Here is a 19,869-nt window from a genome sequence, read left to right on the forward strand (position 1 = left end):
ACTAGGCCTTCTGAATGTGGGGGACAGTTGTGAGGCTTTGGCAGTCTGTGGGGCCACTGGCAGTGGGGCCATGATTTAGCCCTACTGCTTGAACTGGAGTCTAGGAACATGTTCTCTTTGGAGGGATACCTTGCTCAGCTTAGATATAGCAGGAAGGGCCTTGGTTCTGCCTGGAAGTGATGTGACTCCCCATGGGAAGCTTTAACCTTTCTGAGGAGTGGATGAGGGGGTAGGGAGAAAGGCAGGAGGGCAGGAGGGAGTATGAATGGGGATAGCTATGTAAAATGAGAAAAGATTGTATTAAAAAATTCTTAATAAAAAAGGAAAAAAGAATTAGACAAAAAGGAAAAAGAGAAAGGCTTCAAAACCATCAGTGTTAAGGATATGCTTTTATGGCTTGAAATATGATCTCCTTAAGGAAAAATAATATACATATCAGGAATAACTAGACGTACACATCATACATTGAACTACTGGGAAATTAAGGCAAACCTTTCTGCTTTGTATGCTCATTTTCTCATAACCTGAGAGTGATAATGTGGAGGAATTCATCATCTCCCACAAGGAGCAAAAGCAATCTTAGATTCTTTTTTTTCAAAACAGTGATATGTGCTTGTGATCTCAGCACTCAGAAGGCTGAGGTAGCCGCATCCAAGGCTGATATGCGTTACACATCAAGAACCTGTCTTAAATCCAAACAAGCAAGCACACTCACTTCAATGGATTGAGAACATTTCTATGACAAACATTGCTGCACATGGGGAAAACAGATGTCAATTATTAGAGTCTAGCTTCCTTCATTTACAATGTTTACTGTAAGATAACTGTACTGTGCTTTCCTGGAGCTATGGGAGAGGGGTTGCTATCTTTATCTTGTGTGCAGTAACCTAATACCCTCAACTTTCCGTTTATTTGCAGCTTCCATAGATTTTTTTGTCACCATTCTGCAGAAACAAACACACAGTAGGGCAACACAGCCAGATAGCACACAATTGGTGAGCTTATTGTATTAAGATAAACCCAGAAGTACTAAAACAGGAGTTAATATCATTTAAAATGGGATAGTATTTCTTAACTTGCAGACAAGGCGTTTTTCTGAATGAAGAAGCAAATACATTTATATCTTTAGGATCCACTTACTAGAAGGGATGATGCACATACTTTATAGTTTAAGCTCTTCTCATAGGAATATGCATGCATCTATCTATCTATCTATCTATCTATCTATCTATCTATCTATCTATCTATCTATCTATCATCTATCTATCATCTATCTATCTATCTATCTATCTATCTATCTATCTATCTATCTATCTATCTATCTACATTTTGCTTATATTTTCATTTTGGAGACAGTCTACCATGAAAACAGGAGCCAGGACACGGTTGCCCTCAATTGTTCTTGACAGGTCACTTTATGAGTACATTAGTGTAAACAAGGTCTGGTCTAAAGTCCTTCTCTGTTGCACAGTTCCGTGAGGAACCTTTGCCACATATTTTATAATTGGTACTCTCTTTCACCTCCGGCTTTTAGTCTGTTTCTCTGTGTTTTCCATGTAAGCTGATTCCTACGACGTTAATTCAGAAAAATCAGAATCTGGGAAAAGCCTACTGGAAATATGGCCCTTAAAATACTCAAGCTATCAAGCTGATTGATAGAAAGTATGGGAAAAGATCAAATAAAGCTCTCATTATGGATTTTAGCTAGAAAGCACTGTTTTTCAGCTGCCAAGTAGGGGTTTTGTCCCTCAGAGGATATTTGACAATATCTGGAGAAACTTTGAAGGGGGGTAATGGGGCCAGGGCCAGGAGTATGGAGTGGTTCTAGGCTAAGTTGTGGGTAAACACTCTGCAGCATATGGAAAAGGAGGCCCTCCCCACCCCTAATGGAACAGTCAGCCCTCAATTCTAGTAGTGATGCTGTTGAGCAGCCCTAGGGTAAGGACTCTAAGGCTCATTTGGTTTAACTTTTTTGTTCCACAGTGAAACTGAAAGCAGCCAAACTGCTTATAGGGCCCAGCTATAAAGTCCAGAACCCACGTCTCCTGAATCCCAGGCGTGTGAGCCTTTAGCGGTGGTTTCTTTCAAATCCACCTATCCTCCTTTCTGACCTCTTTCCCCAAACTTCTGGAAGTATGTCAGAAATGTCTCTGCACAGATTAAATCCTCAAATACAATATTTGCATATTTTTCTATGAGAATTCATTTTTTTTTTTAAAAAAAAACCTCATCCTTAAAGCCTAGCAGAGCAAGGACAAGTTAAGACTTTGCCTTCGTTTTTTTTTTTTTTCTTTAGAGCTTGTGTTGGGGCTTTGGGATGCGTTGAAATAATTTGATGATTTGAGGAAGGAAAAGAGAAAGGAATATTGAATAAGAGGAGCTATAAAAGCTGAATTATAGTATGGGGAATATAAAATGGCAGCAGTGAGACCCAAGGAATACAGAAGCGAGAGGAAGCTAAACAAAGCCATTTGAATCATTGTGCAGTTATAATTTTCATTTTTAAAATCTCACAAGTAACAGAAAACATTGTGTTCAGACTAGGGTGTGTTCTAATTTTAAAATGATGGCCCCCGCAGACAGTGTTCTCTATGGTACTTTATAGTAAGTTATGAAAGCGTTTCCGTTTCTTCTGTTAAAGGCGTTAACATTCCTAACGCATCCTGGAAATGAGTCTGTGTAGCTGTAGACGCGACACACGACTGCCCATGTTCCTAGGAGCTCGGAGGTTTCCAGGACATGTGTAAAATCATGTCCAGTCCAAGGTACTAAGTGCAAATGGGTGTGTTCTTAGCACACAGTTATGGAGTAGTAAACACTTATCAGTCTTGCCTGGGTGGAGTCCGTCTGATAAACACAGGCATACTCCTGTGCTCCTGGACCTATGTGTGGCTAGAAATGGAAGTTCATAGGATGAGTGATAGGTATAAAGGAAACCACAGTTGACTCCTTTATGGAATCAAGCAGAGCCATAGTAGTGGACTTAGAGTTTCAAACCAGATAGATGAACTTGACTCTGAATTCCAATCTTCCTATCCTCCCACGCATAACCACCCATTGTTGGCTGTAAATCAAGTCACTTTATCTTTTCTGAATCCTGGTTTGCTCACCAGTGACACTAGGGACTTAAAACATTACTTTGTGTCCTGTGGTGGATTTAGGACCAGTAAGTATGCGATATGTAGAAGAAATGAATTATATCGCTGATCCCACCACTGTGAATAAGAGGGGGGGGGTTGTAGGCTACTTCATTCATAAAAAGAATGATTTGAGCTACAGGTCTGTTTTGGAGATGATGTCAGAGTCAGTCGCATCACCTGCTTGTCCAGCTATATCTACCCCATCCCTAGAGGCTCTACACATAGCAGGTTAGAAGAACGTAGCTGCTTATGTCCACTGTTGACATGGAATTAGTGCATGATGCTCAGAGTTTGACGATCCAATATGCTATTTCCTCCCTCCGTTACCAGACCATGACTAGAGAATCCTTTGACTTCACTTCTGTATGACTCGTCTGTGGGTCCACCATGCCTGCAGTTTTATTGATACAGTTGTTTGTGATTTCTAACATCTGGCCTCTAGATATCTCTATGTATGTTTTGTCAATACGCTTATTCTTTTTAATAAGCCTGTAAGTATATCAGAAGGTCTAATTTAGATGCTAAGTGGTGTTCTTTCTATTATGTGCTCAAGTTTAAGAACGAATTCTTCTCAGTAATAAATTTCCTCCATCAAAAACAGACTGAATGGAGTCAAGGTTGCCCACACATTCTTTTTTTTTCTCGGAAAATTCTATTTGCCTATTTGCCACCATCCCACCCACTCGGCATTCGCATTTGAGAAGAGCTAAATAAGTCATACATTTGAAAATGTCATGCTTGTCTAATTTTATAGACATAAATATATACTTCTTTCTTTGTAGTTTAAGGAAAGTAAACAATATGGCACATTTCAGAAATTTGGCAAGTTCTATGTTATTGTTTTAGAGCACATGTAGCCTTCCATTACAGCAATTTCCCTATACAATGTCATAATAAAAACCATTCAGTTCTCATTGCAATGCTCCGTAAGGAGGCTGGACTCAAATAACAGCACTTGACGCTTCATAAATATAATTAATGGCTTAAGAAAAAATCTTAATTATAGCTTTTCCTTTGCCATGGATTCATCAAAAGTGTAGGAAAGGGTTGAACTGTGCATTTGAGAGTCCAAAAGTTTTTTCAGTACATTTCAAGACAAAATGTATATTATGTAGTTATTTCTAAGAGAGTCTGGCAAAAAATTAATTTAAGATAATTTATCAGAAGCATTTGAACTTGGGAAGATGAGTTGATTTTAGAGAATCATATTTGACACGTCTCTAAATGAGAACTGTGGCGAATCATATCAGATAATTTCGTTTCACCTTAATCATATTAAAGATTATTATTTTTCCATGAATAATCAATCCCTTCCTAACCATTGTTGGTTCCTCTGTTCCTTATAAGTGACCCTTTCACAACAAAATTTAATATAGTGTTTGAAATCAATCAATCAATCATCAATCAATCATTTCTGTCATTTCTCTTATCTTATAATTACGTGCATACAAGTCAAGTGTTCTTTTTAGCTGTCTTTGTTCCCCATCCCTTAACTTGTCTCTCTCCTAGGGAGGGAACACCACTACTTAGTAAAAAAGCCAAGTGACATGGGGATTTCTTAGTATTCTCCTTCCTCCTGCTCATCAGGACCCCGCCAGTCCTGTTCCTTTGACCAACACATGGTTCTTCATCTTCTACGCCTCCTCATCTCTACCCTCCCCATTCCAGTTCACCATCCTCACCTCCATCCTCCCTATCCCAGCTCACCATCATCTCCATCCTCGCTGTTCCAACTCACCATCCTCACCCCCATCCTCCCTATCCCAGCTCACCATCATCTCCATCCTCACCATCTCAGCTTACTATCCTCATCTCCATTCTCCCTATCCCAGCTCATCATAATCATCTCCATCCTCCCCATTCCAGCTCATCATCATCATCATCATCATCATCATTATCATCACCACCACCACCATCATCATCATCATCATTGTCATAAAAACCCTGAAAGGGTCTACCTGTCCTTCACACTCCCTTCTACCCCAACTACTTTCCTAAGCAGAGACCAATCTTTTAAATACACTCCCACAATCTTCATGAATGCTCTTTCTATTTTCCCCTTAAATATGACAGTGTAGACACCCCAGGACCGTTCTGGTGCTGTCCTCTCTTCTGGACATGTTCACACCCATTTTTGTATCTCCCAAATGTCTGACTGTTCTGCCTCATCAGTCATTACTGTGCTTTCTTCTTTGTGGTCCTTTATACAATTTAATATTTAACAAAGAATTGATAAATTGATAAGGTTTTTTATGTTTATGGAAAAGTAGGGTAGAAAGTACAGAGTTCCTATATATATCTGTTTTATAAATATCTTGAGTTGGTGTAGTACATTTGTTATATTTATTTATTTAGTTTTTAGTTTTTAGTTTTTCGAGACAGGGTTTCTCTGTAGCTTTGGAGCCTGTCCTGGCAATAGCTCTTATAGACCAGGCTGGTCTTGAACTCCCAGAGATTTGCCTGCCTCTGCCTCCCGAGTGTTATATTTATTTCTAAATTTTAATTAAAAAATATCCTAGAACTCCCTTTGTAGAACAGGCTATCCTAGAATACATAAAAATCCACTTGCCTATGTCTCCTGAGTTCTGAGATTAAAAGCATGTGCCACAATGCCTCACTAAAACATTTTTTATTTTTATTTATTTATTTATTTTATTTTTTTATATTTGTAATAATGGATGAACTAGTATTGATTTATTATTACTATAGGCACAGTATAGATGAGGTCACTCTTAGTGGTATGCATTTTACACATTTGATGAATTCATAATGCCATGCAATCATCACAACACAGAAGTTCATTGCCATAAAATCTATGTCCTCCATACAACATCTTCATCTGCCATGTCTTGACATTCAGGGATCCTTTCAATATCTTCATGGTTTTGTGTTTCTCAGGATGTCATACAAATAAAATCATGTAGTATGTGTATTATTTGATATTTTAAAACACGTTAAACTTTGTATTTCTTTCCATAATAAAAACTTCAGCGAACAGTGACTTTATGTGTCTTATCCTCTCCTTCCCCACAGTAGACCCTCTGCATGAATATGTTGCCTATGGATACGTTGCCTGAATGAGTGGATGAACCTGCAACAAACCCAACAGCTGTCATCCATACTTTTGAAACATTCCTTTCTTGATTTGTTCTAGTAACATTGGAACAGGCTTATTCAGTTTGAGACATTGACGTTTTGCCAATATTTGGAAAGGAAGAGTTGGCCTTGGACCCAAGAAGTTAAGGGTATAGTCATAATAGGTCCTTTAGTTCGAGACCAGTGCATGGTTGTATCCAGTCATGTGGGTTATCTGCACATCCCTTTGTCATAGTCACGGAATCTGAAACATATCTTATATGTCAACATAAGCTCTGTTCTTCTGCTGCTCTTTACTTCCCTGCCTATGGCCTGTCTTCCCCCAGGACTCCCCTCACTCTTGTCTTTATCCTGAATCCTACTCACAAATCATCAGGAAACCTTCAGGGTTTATCACTGTCCACTCTTCCTCACTTCTTCTCAATTCCTCTGTTTCCTCACTAGAGTGAGGGGGATTGAACACAGGGGCTGGTAATCTTCCAGCAAGTGTTCTACTGAGCTCAGCCCACTCCTTCATTCTCTTGAATCTGTGAAACAGAGTAACTCTAATTGTGACTGACAAGATAGAGAACAGAGTTGGAGATTCCCTGTGATGAGGCAAAAAGAATCATACATATTATATATCCATGAGAAGGAACTACACCCTTTAAACCAGTCAGAAGTTTCTCCTATGGTTTCTGTAAAACTTTCAATCTTTTTTATCAAAATTCTTTTCCTTAATATCCACCACTTAAGATATGAAATCGCTTTTAAATTTACTTCTTAAATTATTGCTTTGATTATTGGATCAATTTCTGGAATTCAATTTCTGATCCCAAAGGACATCATTTGAATCACTTACGGCGGGAGTTTTAGGGTGTTCCTGCTATTTCTGTATTTTGAGATCTTAGAAATATGCCTGTTTTCACTCTATGACCTTATTTGTATCCCTCGAGTTCAGATCCACTGCTCCTCTCTTTCCTTTTAGACTGAGTCTCAATCTTTCTGACATAAATCTGTTTCCAGAAGCAAGAGTACAAATGAATAAAACAGCGCTTGGCAACACTGTTGACTGTAGCTAGAGTCATTAGCATTATGTCTTTGGAGGGGATGTGCAAAGCAAAAGAGGAAGTATTTCTCAGAATATGCAAAATAAAAGGAACATAACACATAGGAAAAGATATTAAACCCATTTGTAAACTTCAAACACTATGCTATGTCACAAAATTTCAAATAAAAAAAAACTCCACCACATTCAATTTTCAAGATAACCATTAACTCATTCCATACCAAATTCAATACCAAAACCTGGTCTAATTTAGTGGGTTGGGTTTATTTGGGGTTTTACTTTTTAAAATCGGGATTATGCTTTGTCGTTTACGTAGCGTGACCTGTAGAACAATTGCAGGGCATATTTTCATTCTTATATATTATTCATTCAACTGGAAATGAGGTAACAGTGAGTAGGTTACCTTCAAGGCTATAATCACTTCCATTAATGCCTGCTGTTTCTTAGAATACCTTCAAGGCCATTTAAAATAAGGAAGTCAATGCTTCCCTTGGGAGAAAGCTTTGCCCCAAAGACATACTTCTTCAAATTTTTTTCTATCCTCCATAAAACTGACATACGAGGAGAAATAAAGCCAGCCCAAAGTGTGCACATGAGACCTCAGTGACGTTAAGGGTTACAGTGACCTCAGTAAATCACCTTCTAACTCTTCACACGGGGCTGCTCTAGATTCTGAGCACTTGAATGCAGTCAAGTTTCACTATAGAGGTCAGCGTCCACACTTCCATACACGGTATTAGTAATCTATCGTCCCCTGCCACACAACAGTCCCATGCTAACAGGATTATAGGCTGGCTTCTGCCTTTCGTCTTTTCAACATTCATTCGAGAGGCAAAATATCTACGATTATTAAGCAGTGGGATCCGTAAAGGAGAAGACATACAGAGAAGCAAACTTACCATCAGACAGGTTACTATAATAACAAAGATGCTGAGAAAAATGACAACAGCGTAAAATCCTTCTTTGCTCCAGATTTTGTCCGCTTCGTGCTGCCCTTGCAAAACATTTTTCTTTAAAAAGCAAAACAGAAAGCCCGGTGTTAAAGGAGAGCTTGAGGGAACTGGCGCTCTTATCAGACTGTCAACATATTCTTAGCTCGATTCCATTCAGTGTAGTAAACACACCTCTACCCCCATCTGCCACAGCTGCTCAGGCATCGGACAGACATCCTCTGTATCAGAAGATCCTGTAAGGGAGGGGATGGGCATAGGGAACAGACTTCTGGGTGCTCGCCTCCCTCCACGTTCCGCACTGCCTCTCTTGGAAACTACCTGGTTCACAGGTGAGCCGGCTTTGTGCTTTTCTGTGCCGAGACACTGTTTCTGAAGCTCTCTGTACTCCAAGTCCCCTCCCACGTCCACACTGCCTTACAGCTCCGCTCGTTCAAACAAAAGTGAAACAGGTGCAAGCAAAAAGCTCGTGATGGTTTAATAAACAAGCCACGATCTTGGGACCATTTCTGTTTTGTTTGCTTCTTTCTTTAATCGTATCATTTTCCTCCTTAAATGGAACTTAACTTTGTCAAAACCTGACTCAGGGAGCATCCCACATTGAAATTGCCTGGATATTATGTTTGATTTAAAGGAACAGAGAACACCCACAAGGTCAGAATTATTTAGTAATGAATGATAAATAAATAGAATTATTTTCATTTTTCTTGCTTTTGCTCCTTGCTTTGGTAGTGGGGATAGAGAAGAAATATAAATTAGACGTGACTGTCTCTTGGCTCATTTACCCATTCTTCAAAACAGGACAGTACATTGGTGGATGCTCTGAATTTTTCTTTTCTGCCTTAGAAATGCTCTCTTTTTGTAGCTCAGGATGGCCTCGAACTCAAGGCAATCATCTTGCCTCAACTGCCTAGGTTCTGGGATCACAGGCATAGAACACCATACCTAAATATGAAAATGTTCTGTAAGTCAGTGATATTGTAAAATTATATGTAAAGAAGCCTTGAAAAAACTTAGGTGGTATCTGAGTAGGAAAAAAATTAAACCTCTATCAAGCAAAATACTCCCATTCACTTTTAAGACCGTTTTACAATCCTCAGGCAAGGCACATGCCTATCCTTGAGTATCAACTCCAAAGACGAAGAACGTCCCAAATTAAACCTATATTCTAGGTGCCTAAATTTTGAGATAATTTCTAGTTATTTTTAAGGTTAAAAAAAGCACATTTAGCCCTTTCAAATTAGATTAAAAATATTTGCCTTAAAAACCACTTTATGGAAATTTTAATCGCTGCACACAATCAAATTTTCGTAGAAAGATGAGCAAGAAAACTTTGAATTCAATTACATGATGCAAACCACTTGGGAAGAAACTTATTTAGGTACAACCTTTCACTTTTCCTAGTCAGATGGATAGGTAAGGGAATATATATATATGTATATATATATACACTAATATATATATATACATATATATATATATATTAGTAAAAATTCTGTTAATACTTGGTTCAGTGAGATGATTAGTAACTCAGGACTCTGCTGGAAATACTGTGTCCCAGCTAGGCTTTTTTTTTTTTTAAACACAGCTAGAAGCTAATAGAAAAGAAAACTATTGTCGGAATCAAGAATAGAATTGAAGTTTTTCTCAGGCAACTAAATGGCATCCATTGTTTGCTATAAAGGCAAACTAGTTAAGTCTTCACTGAGGCAGCATGCATTTGTCAAATTTAAGTACAAAGGATTTGGGTTTCAACTCATGTGGAATTTGAAGAAAGGGTGGGAAGGGTGCAGCAAGTGCTGTGCTCCAAATGTGGTTGGGTCCATTTTCCTCCCGGAGGCTCTACAGTTCTCAAAGCACAAACATGTTCCTTTCTGTGGAAGACAGATCTGTTTTGATTCTTTTCTTTTTAAAAGTGAAGCACTGATAATGGAAGAATTATCCTGCCCCCTCCTATACCCCACCCTTGGCTAAGAAAATAAAATAAGACTCTTGTTTTGAACTGGAACTTAGTCACTGCACATTCTTGGTAAATAGATTTTCTTCTGAGTCACGCTGTCCCTGCTGAGTGCTGCTATATCTGTACGGAGATCTAAACAGCCCGATAAGGGCTGGTAATAAAGGAAAAGTTTATAGTCGAGAGCCCACACATCAAAAGATTGCAATTCCCAGTAACCTCCCATCTAGCCTTTGCATAGGGTGAACCCAATGGCCCTTAGATTTTGTCAGGGCTATGGGTTCAATAATTCACAGACTCCCAGGCCGGGCCAAGCTAATGCCATCCCAACATCTTTATGACTGATGTCGTAGCTGTGTTGCCCTGCCCTTTAGGGGCAGTGAAATTAGCTGCTGGGTTTTATTGTTTAAAAAATGGAGACATTTCCTTTATCTATGATGATGATCTCCTTAGCTGCTCTGTAACTCGATATCATGTAGTTGGTTCTGCCCTCCGCTACACCTCCCCCAACTTCTTTCGCTCTTTGTTTCTCTTCGCCTTTTCCATTTTCTTTCCAGTTCCTCATATCAGGGAAGATGGTCCACAGGCAGGGATGACAGGAGGCACAGCTTGTTGGGGGAGATGAAGCCTAAAGGATGAAATGGAAATGTTCTAAACGGTCTAACTCATTTGATGAGGGCAGATCGAGGAGATGCACCTCACAATGGTCTGGTTTGGTTGGATTACCACTAGATGTCAAGTGTATCTGGCACAATGCAAGCACTTGATCTGCACCTGATCCAGTATTCCAAGGCCGATGCTTCATGCCTTCAGAATGGTGTGCCAAGTCTGGAACTCTTTATGCTTGCCTGTTGGCTAATGTTCCGAGTTTGAAGGAATGACCACCCAACTCACAAACTGTGGTTCCTATTTTACACAATATGATTTTTCTCTTTGTAAATATTCCATCAGTTCTTCAGCCTGTTATTTAAGGAAGGCAACTTCCTCTTTTGAAATACAGTTGTGAGGAACTGGAGTAATTTGCAAATAAAGAAAAATAAAAACCTAAATAATGTGGAACTTAATGCTTTAATAAATAGCTAACAATTTCTGGAAAATTGTAAATGAGATAAAAACTAAAAAGGTGAATATAATTTTATTTCTCTGGAACTTATGGTGAAAGAGGAAGTATTTTTTATCTTTACAAGTTTCTTATAATAAAACAGTATGTGCTTACAGTGTTCTAGGTACCACATACTTAGAACATATATGTAAATATATGTTGTATATGATGTGATGGCTCCCGTCTGTAGCCCCAGCACTGGGAAGCCTGAGGCAGGAGGATTATCAAGAGACCTAGGAGATCTTAAGATCCTGGACAGCTAGCTACAGAGTGACACCCTGTCTTAAGACCCTTTACTTCAGCAAAGAAAGAAAAGAACTCTTTCCCTCAAGAAACTCAGATTGGAAACAGATGATTAACGAAGTTAGTTCTCTAGTTGGTATTTTTCTTTGGTTTCTGAGTCATTTCCAATGAAAAAAAAAACAGGAACATAAAGAAAGGGTAGCAAAAACACATTGTTCCATGAAGGTAATTATCATAAGTTTAGGAATAGATGTTTTGAAACATCGGTGTGAAATACTGCAAATGGATTTACTGTATTCTTTCCCCTTCTGTGAATGGCTATACTGCCGTAATAAGATACATTTTCAGGATTGCTAGGTAAGGCAGGGTTGAGACACAAACTGTTGTAAAGCCTTAGCTGTGGGAGAAGAATAAAGACACGGGAAACCTAGAGAAGAGCCCTGGTAGGCTCACAGCTCTCTTCCTCATCATTTCTGCCCTGCAACGCCCCTCCTGCGGAACGTGAAACAAGCCCTGGGGACCTGTGCACTGCAGACACTGTCTTCCTTGGCTTTCTCCTGGTTATGTTCCATTTCAGGGCTGTGCCTTTTAGAGCCACTGAGCAAAAGGTTCAAACAGGCCATCACGCCTTGACGAAAGCCCCTTCCAGCCAATTCAAACACTCAATGGGCTCTTATACTGAGTATTTCACATCTTATACAATTCTTAGATTTTTTTTTTATTTGAACAAATTTATGAGAAAACATCATATTTTGGTCACTAAATACACTTGCTATTTAAGTTCAAGGCAGGTTTTGCCCAACAGCTTTCTGATTGGTGGTCCTGGTAGGCTGCTCCTTCACTGTAGTTACATGTCAGGAGACCCCCCAAGTACTCGATTTTTTAAAAATATATTCTTATCACGTGCTCATTTTAATGTTTATCTCATTGCCATATGAAAGTGATGTTGTGAACTTCCTACTTTTTAAATTAAAGAACACATTTTAATGAGTTCTGTTTGAAGAGTGGCCTTCACACTCTGGCTGTGATCTTTCTATTCTAAAGTCACCGGGTTGTATCTATTTGCTCTCTGTGAACACAATTCAATTAATGTAAGAATCAAGCTCCATATTTCTTGACTTGTTTATTTGTCGTCCAAACTTTGGGCTACTTGTTTATGCAGCTTTTCAGATTCTGGCCACTGCACTGGAGAATAAAATTAAAACAGTGACAAAATGACACAGCCTGTCCCATGGAGAAACCTACAGGACAGACACACAGAAGACCCACAGAGCAGGAGGGGTTTCTGCTCTAGGCTCCATGGGGACATGATGTAACAAGCACCCATGCTCTTGAAGGAACGATGGAAGGCTGTGCCGTTAAACAGGCTGATGATTCCGAAAGGTGTGCAGAAAGACCAGGTTGCAATCGTGGAGGAATGGGGTTGGAGGTCATGATAGCTAAGAAAATTAGACTTGCTCTAACATAATCTACGGACCCACTCAGTAGTTATGAAGCCCGGCACACGGAGGACCATGCACCTTACTTAGATGGACTGCATGCTATTGTATTTTGAAACCAAAGAATCACAAAATTTGGAGAGCAAGCCATGTTTACAAAAGAGAAGATTACTCTGGTGGCAAAAAAGGAGGCAATTTTTGTGCAGGAGGGAGAGGGGAAACAAACCCCAAAGCAATGGGAAGGGGTGTGAGTAAAAGGGTGGCTGTCTTGGTTCAGTAATGACATAAGGTTTGTTCTCCTATCTATGGTTTCTTCACCTGCAAATTCAGCAAACTGTGAACAGATAATATTAGTAAAGAAAATTCATCTTCAGCTCACCCATACACTTTCTTGCCACTCTTCCTTAGATAATCACTTAAGCAGCCTATACATTTCAGTTACATTATATTATGTATTATAAGTAATTTGGTTAAGATTTGATGCATGTGGAAGCATGTTTATAAGGTACATGCAAATATAACTTTACTTAGGAAATTGAGCATCCAAAGATTTTGGTATACGTTGGTGTCCTGGATCCAATCTCCTGTGCACACCAAAGGATGGCATATTCTCAATATTATGTCATCTGTATTCAAATCACTTTTGTTTGGTACAAACAAAATCTGAGGATTTTCACACGTGCTTAAAAAATTTAATCCCTATGTCCAGCCCATCAGATAAGGACTGAATCTATTCGGAATATGGAGAAACTGAGGCTTTGGGCAGTTGACACTACCAAAAGCAACAATTCTCACAGAGCCAAATTGTCCAAACAACACTCGAATGGTTGAGTACTAAGGTTTTTATTGTAGTACCTATGTATCAGCTGCAATGAAAGGCGGTGGGGCTTACTGGAAAGAGGAATAAAATCAGCATAGGATAGGGATTGATTTTGATTTCTTTAGAGTGTTTCACTCTGTAGCTCAGGCTGGTCAGGGACTCTCTGTGTAGGTCAATCTGACTTTGAACTCACGATTCTCCTGCTTTTGCCTTTCCAAGTGCTGGTATCTGGCATCTCAGGGGTACTTCCATGCCTCGTCTGGATGTTCATATTCTCTCTTTGTCTGCCCCCGTGTGTCTCCTTCCTTCCTTCCTTCCTTCCTTCCTTCCTTCCTTCCTTCCTTCCTTCCTTCCTTCCTCCCTCCCTCCCTCCCTCCCTCCCTCCCTCCCTCTTTCCCCCTTCTTCTTTTTCTTTCTCTTTCTTTCTGTACCGGGGTTTGAACCCAGGACCTAACACGATGTGTGTTGGTTTATACTGTACTCTTGAATTACTTTGAGACAGTTGCTTAATTTCTCTGCACCCCACTTTCTGTGTGTACTGTTTTCCCTCAAAGCCAAATTCTGTGAATTTGTGAACTGAATTTGCGTCTACTTAGAATGCTGGTCATTCTGATGAATTTGATTTTGATAGGAGAGATAGAGGAGTTATTCACTCCTGAGGGAAAATAGAAGAGATGGCAGGGAAACCATTTTTAAGTGTCAAATTTAGGAAATACCATGAAGAAAATATTCAGAGTTTTTACACATAGGGAAAAGCATATAAACATATTTCACATAATCTCAAATCATGGTGTGTGTGGGGGGGGATGTGTATTTTGTGACTTTTTTTGCCAATAAACATGATGATGAAGGGTTCACCTGTTGAGGAAGAAAGTCCAGAGTGGAGATTTTGTTTTGTTTTGCAAATCAGTTTCACAGGTGAACAAATGACAAACCCATCTAACTGATCTTTCTTGTAGACAGTTTACCGCTGATTAAAATAAATAATTACAAGGTCACAGATTTCAAGAATCAGCGTCAGATAACGAAACATTACCATGAAAGGTAAATTTGCTTAAAGAAAACACAGAAACTGTGAAGTGTACTGGATTCTGACCTTTAGGAAAATTGATGGTTTAAAATCTACAGGCTCGAAAAAAACAAACAAAGAAACAAATCCACAGGCAACTAAGGGCTTTCGTCTCAACACCTCACGGGTTGGATTAGCAAATCCTGCTAACTGTAGATTTTTTTTTAATGAACTTCTCTGTGCAATGCCATACCTCAGGGGAGATGTCTGTAATTCCAAACTGCCGTAAATTCTGCTGCAAAACATCGACGTTAAGTGAACGCAGAACTTCTTCAGCCTGCAGGGCTTGCGGGTCTCCTGGTTTCCCGTTCACAGGAGATACAAACAACTCAACTTGGCGCTTCTTTTCCTGGTGAAGACCGTTAGAGTATGTGAAAGACAATCGGAAAACAGTGGGGGAAATGTGCACCTGTTCCTTACAAACACTGAAGTCAGGTTTCGAGAATTAAATCATGGCAGAGAACAATGTGAACTGACTAATCACTCACAGAATTTCTGTAGCCAGTGTGAAATACAAAATTTTCGAATGGCCTGACTTTGGTTAGTTAGCACTCAGAATGTGAAATTTCATATTTCACTAGATAATCACTTATTGTTGGTCTCAAATTTTAATTAATTAAATTATTATATTCTTAACTTCAGAAGATATCCTGATGGTTACATTGGCTAACATAGGCTGACCCTGATGTCTGCATCCTCCTGCCTCAGCCTCCTTAGTGCTAGAATTACAGGTGTGTACTAACTTACCATATATTTTTCAGATGCTTCCTGAATACTTATGCTTAAAGACATAGTTTAAAGTCAAATGAGTGAGATAAATCCTGGACTGGAGAGATGGTTCAGTGATTAAGAGCACTGGCTGCTCTTCCAGAGGTCTGGAGTTCAATTCCAGCAATCACAACTATCTGTAATGAGATCTACCACCCTCTTCTGGCAGGGAGGCATACATGCAGGCAGAATATAGTATACAGAATAAATAAATCTTACTTAAAAAAAAAAAAAAACACCCGAGCACTGGTCAGTGGTGGCACATGTTTTCAATCCCAGCATTTGGGAGGCGGGTCTCTGAGTTTGAGGCCAGCTCTGGTTTACAGAGCGAGTTTCAGGACAGGCTCCAAAGCTACAGAGAAACCCTGTCTCAAAAAAGCAAAAACAAAACAAAAACCCAAAACAAAATAAATAAACAAACATGGCATGCTTCTATAAAACTATATCTACAAAAATAGATAATATGGTAACTCATCAGTCATGGAGACTTTGATGATGAAAAGCCAGTTTGAATTCTGAGAATGTGAAAGTTTGCTCCTTACAATGAGACGGTTGATGTGCACTTGCTGGGGTAAGAGTCCCAACGCTGCCGCTACTCCTTGGCGGAAGATCCGAAGCAAGGTTATGTTCAGCTTGGTTATATCCATTTGCAGTGTCTGGAAAACAAAGACAGAAAATATACAAGCTCAAGTGAACATTGCATTTTGGACAGCCAGTTCGTCACTCGTAACTGGCTACAACAGTTTGGGAGTGTTTGTAAATTCACATTTCGGGTGCTAATATTGATACAAATAAAATCATAGGCATACTTTATGTGAAATTTTACATGGTATTAGTTAAAACATGGCATATAGTGCAATAATACAATTCACCTAGTTATTTAAAAACATAAGTAAAATGGTCACTTTAAAATGAATTCCATTGCAATATGGCTTAATCTACTTTGCTCTTCTTTTAGATGAAAGAATGAAGTCTGTGGCCAAGCCTGTTTCTAAGCTGAAGTCACCAAGAAGAATGCTATGTAAGTTCCATAAGGCTTGAGCTGGCAGTTTCTGTATATAGCAATCTGCTGCCAGTGCCAGGCAAACAAATTAAGGCGCAGTACATATTTACTCTGGTGGAGAAGCCGGTGATACTAATGATGTGATCTAAGGTAGACTGTGCTCATTCATCGCTTGGGAAAACACTTCTAACAAGTCTAAACAGTAAAACGTTCCAGAGTTACAAGCCCACCTTGTGATAGTAGTAATACAGCCTAAGACAGCAGCGCTTTGCTGTACTTAAACCAGGGAGGAATTTACTGTGTTTTCGAAATTGGACCATGAGGCTCAAAGAGTTGGTTCAGCAGAGGAAAACACTTCAGGCTTATCCAAAGGACCCAGCTTCTGTTCCCAGCCTTTGTATCAGCAGCTCACAACCACCTATAACTCCAGCTCCAAGGGATCCCACACCTCTTTCTGGCCTTCCTAGGCACCTACACAAAAGTAACATGCACACACACACATGGGGGGGGGAGATAGATAGATAGATAGATAGATAGATAGATAGATAGATAGATAGATAGATAGAGATAGGTAGGGAGAGAGAGAAATAGAGATAGATAGGGAGAGAGGGACATAGGGAGAGAGAGAAAGAGAGATAGGGAGAGAGAGAAATAGAGATAGGGAGAGAGAGAGAGAGCGATATCTTAAAACCTGCCTCATAGTGATTCAAGATAAGTACTTCTAAGAAAGGGAAACTGAATCTTATGCATTTCCTGTATTCTATTACTGTTGAGTTCATTGCTTTGAGAGGAGTAGATTAGTATAACTAAGTGTTGGATGGTTCTTCTCATCCATCTGTTGAAGAGATTGCCTCGCTTCTATAATCTACTCTAGGGTAAGGAATCTTTAAGGGGGGACTCTCTCAACTGACTTTAAAAAGGGAATGATGGAATGACATTGCTTTGAGAATTTGCAGGCCTGCTAGGAAGTAATATATCCCCTACACACAAACCTTGTGAGGCTAAATGATTGGAAACAGTCAAGTGCTCAATGTGACAGGAACTGGGGTATTAACAGTTTGGGAATATAAACAGGTGTAATGGGTCCCAGTCAAAGTGGTAGGCTCACCTACTGTCCGGTCTGCATTTCTACCTTAGGGTATTTTAATGCCTGCATAGGGGTGGGGGCCCTCTATCTTGTTACAGAGGAGAGCAAATGGAGGCTTGAAGCAGAGCAAAGGCTCTAAAAGATTCCTCCTGGTAACACACATCCGCTCACTTCTGGGGAAGGCAAAAGGAGAATTTCATCAGAAATGGTCTGAAAAGCTGTATCAACACCATCAGTAACACTTTTAAAATATTCACGCATTTGTGCTTATGGTATCTATTGTGAAAGAACAGAAATATGTTGTCTTGGGGTTGCAGAGATAAGAGTTTTAGGTCAAAGCATGAGCAGAGCCTTGTTCCCTCACTTGTCTCTACGGGAGAATCTTCCTTGTCTTCTAGTTTCCATTGTTTGGGGAAAAATTTTGGTATTGCTTGCCCTGCAGTGCTAGCTTTTGCCTGAAGCATCACATGGTTGTTCTGTGACTCTCCCCTCTTTAAGTAGCGGTGTCCCGTTTTCTCCTTCTATCAGGGCTGATCATACCGAATAAGGAACTCTCCCTACGCTAGTATGACTTTAATAAATTATACTCGCAATGACCCTACTTCTAAATAAACTCATATCCGTGGTATTAGGGAGTTAGAACTCCAACGTAAGGATCTTGAGGGGATAAAATTAAACTACACATAAGGACTAAGTCAGAATTCTCAGAAAAGAAATTGCCAGGTTTTAGCCAGGGAATTAACTAAGGATCTCAGTGTTTTTGCTGCTTTCTCTGGCTGTAAGTCTATGCAAACTGCAGGTTCAGCTGAGTCCTGGGTGTTCACCCCTGAGAAGAGCTACTCTTGGAGAACTGATTGGATGGCCAGACAGAGCCATTAGTGAAACACTTTAACTTAAAAGTGGTGTGCAATCTTGATCTCAGTGTGGGTAAAGATACTGTCAGTACCTGGGTAGGCTGAAGGGAGAGATTGAAGAACACAGCCACAGTTTAAAAGGATTTTTCTATAGACAAAAGTCTGTCTCTCCCTGCCCTGCAGCCATTCACTCCCAAAGAAACAAATACAGGCTTATATTAATCATAAACTGTTTGGTCTGATAGCTCAGGTATATTAATTAGCTCTTACAACTTAAATTCACCCATAGTTCTTGTCTATGTTTAGACACATGGCTTGGTACCTTTTCTCAGTAAGGCATTCCCATCTTACTTCCTCTGCATCTGGCTGGTGACCGACTCTCTGCCTTTCCTCTTTACAGAATTATCTTAGTCTGGTTGCCCTGCCTAGACTTCCTGCCTGGCTACTGGCCAATCAATGTTTTATTAAATCAATGAGAGTGACAAATCTTTACAGGGTACAAAGAATTATCCCACAACATTGTCCCCTTGAGTGTTCACTACACCCTGTTACTACAGTTTCCACTGAACTTGGGGTTTGTGTCTTCTATCTTAATAAGATGTGACCCTCTTCTTTCAGAGAGTGATTCTTTATGGCATGAAAATCATGTAATGGCAGCTGCAGAGATGGCTCAACAGTTAAAGGCGTGTACTGCTTTTGCAAGAGACCCAAATTTGGTTCCCAGCATCCAAGTCAAATCACCAGTGATGCTAGCTTCTTCTGGCCTTGCTGTGCACTTCACTCATGTTCGTATATACTCTGACACCTGCATATACACTTAATTTAAAAAAATAAAACATTTAAAGCTCATGTAGTGATCTGTATGTGTTTGTATATCATTTACTGTGTTTTTAATCGCTTAAAGCTGCTTCCTGTAATTCAATAACAATTTAATACAGAAAGTAAAACTTGAGTTAAGCCTTCAAGGACCAGCAGGATTTAGATACCAGTGGTGGTTTTCAGTTTATAGTTAGCCTATAGTTTCAAGCTTAATTCCTTTTTCTACCTACTAAAACCCAGTTTACCTGATAGCTCCCAATAACAAAGACTTCCTTTCCTCCTAAAGCCTGCCATGAAAACTGCTGGCATATGGAAGCTGTTGCTAGATCTCAGAGACTATATGACATCTATTTACGTGACTAAAGGTAGAAGTCTCAGCTAACATCCCTGAAACACTGATGAGGAGCCACTGAGTTCTGGCTTGCCCACTGTGTTTTTCAGGCAGGCTGAGTAGGCAGGCACTGTCTCTGGTCC

At 39.6% G+C, this 19,869-nt stretch overlaps 1 protein-coding gene across 5 annotated transcripts in view; it reads right to left on the minus strand.

Annotated features, from left to right (window-relative positions):
* The window catches only part of Ptprr (protein tyrosine phosphatase receptor type R), a 227,848-nt gene that overhangs the window by 84,286 nt on the left and 123,693 nt on the right, over positions 1–19,869 (minus strand). For 3 of the 5 annotated variants that reach the window (XM_075954367.1, XM_075954369.1, XM_075954368.1), the window contains 3 exons: positions 16,175–16,288; positions 15,058–15,213; positions 8,184–8,294 (listed from right to left, as the gene is read on the minus strand). In XM_075954367.1, coding sequence (XP_075810482.1) covers positions 8,184–8,294; positions 15,058–15,213; positions 16,175–16,288 — 381 coding nt within the window. Of the gene's footprint in view, positions 1–8,183; positions 8,295–8,408; positions 8,574–15,057; positions 15,214–16,174; positions 16,289–19,869 lie in introns of those variants that run through there. The other 2 variants (XM_075954370.1, XM_075954371.1) reach the window with 2 other exon arrangements.

This window comes from Microtus pennsylvanicus, chromosome 20, assembly GCF_037038515.1.
Source record: "Microtus pennsylvanicus isolate mMicPen1 chromosome 20, mMicPen1.hap1, whole genome shotgun sequence".
NCBI lineage: Eukaryota > Metazoa > Chordata > Mammalia > Rodentia > Cricetidae > Microtus > Microtus pennsylvanicus.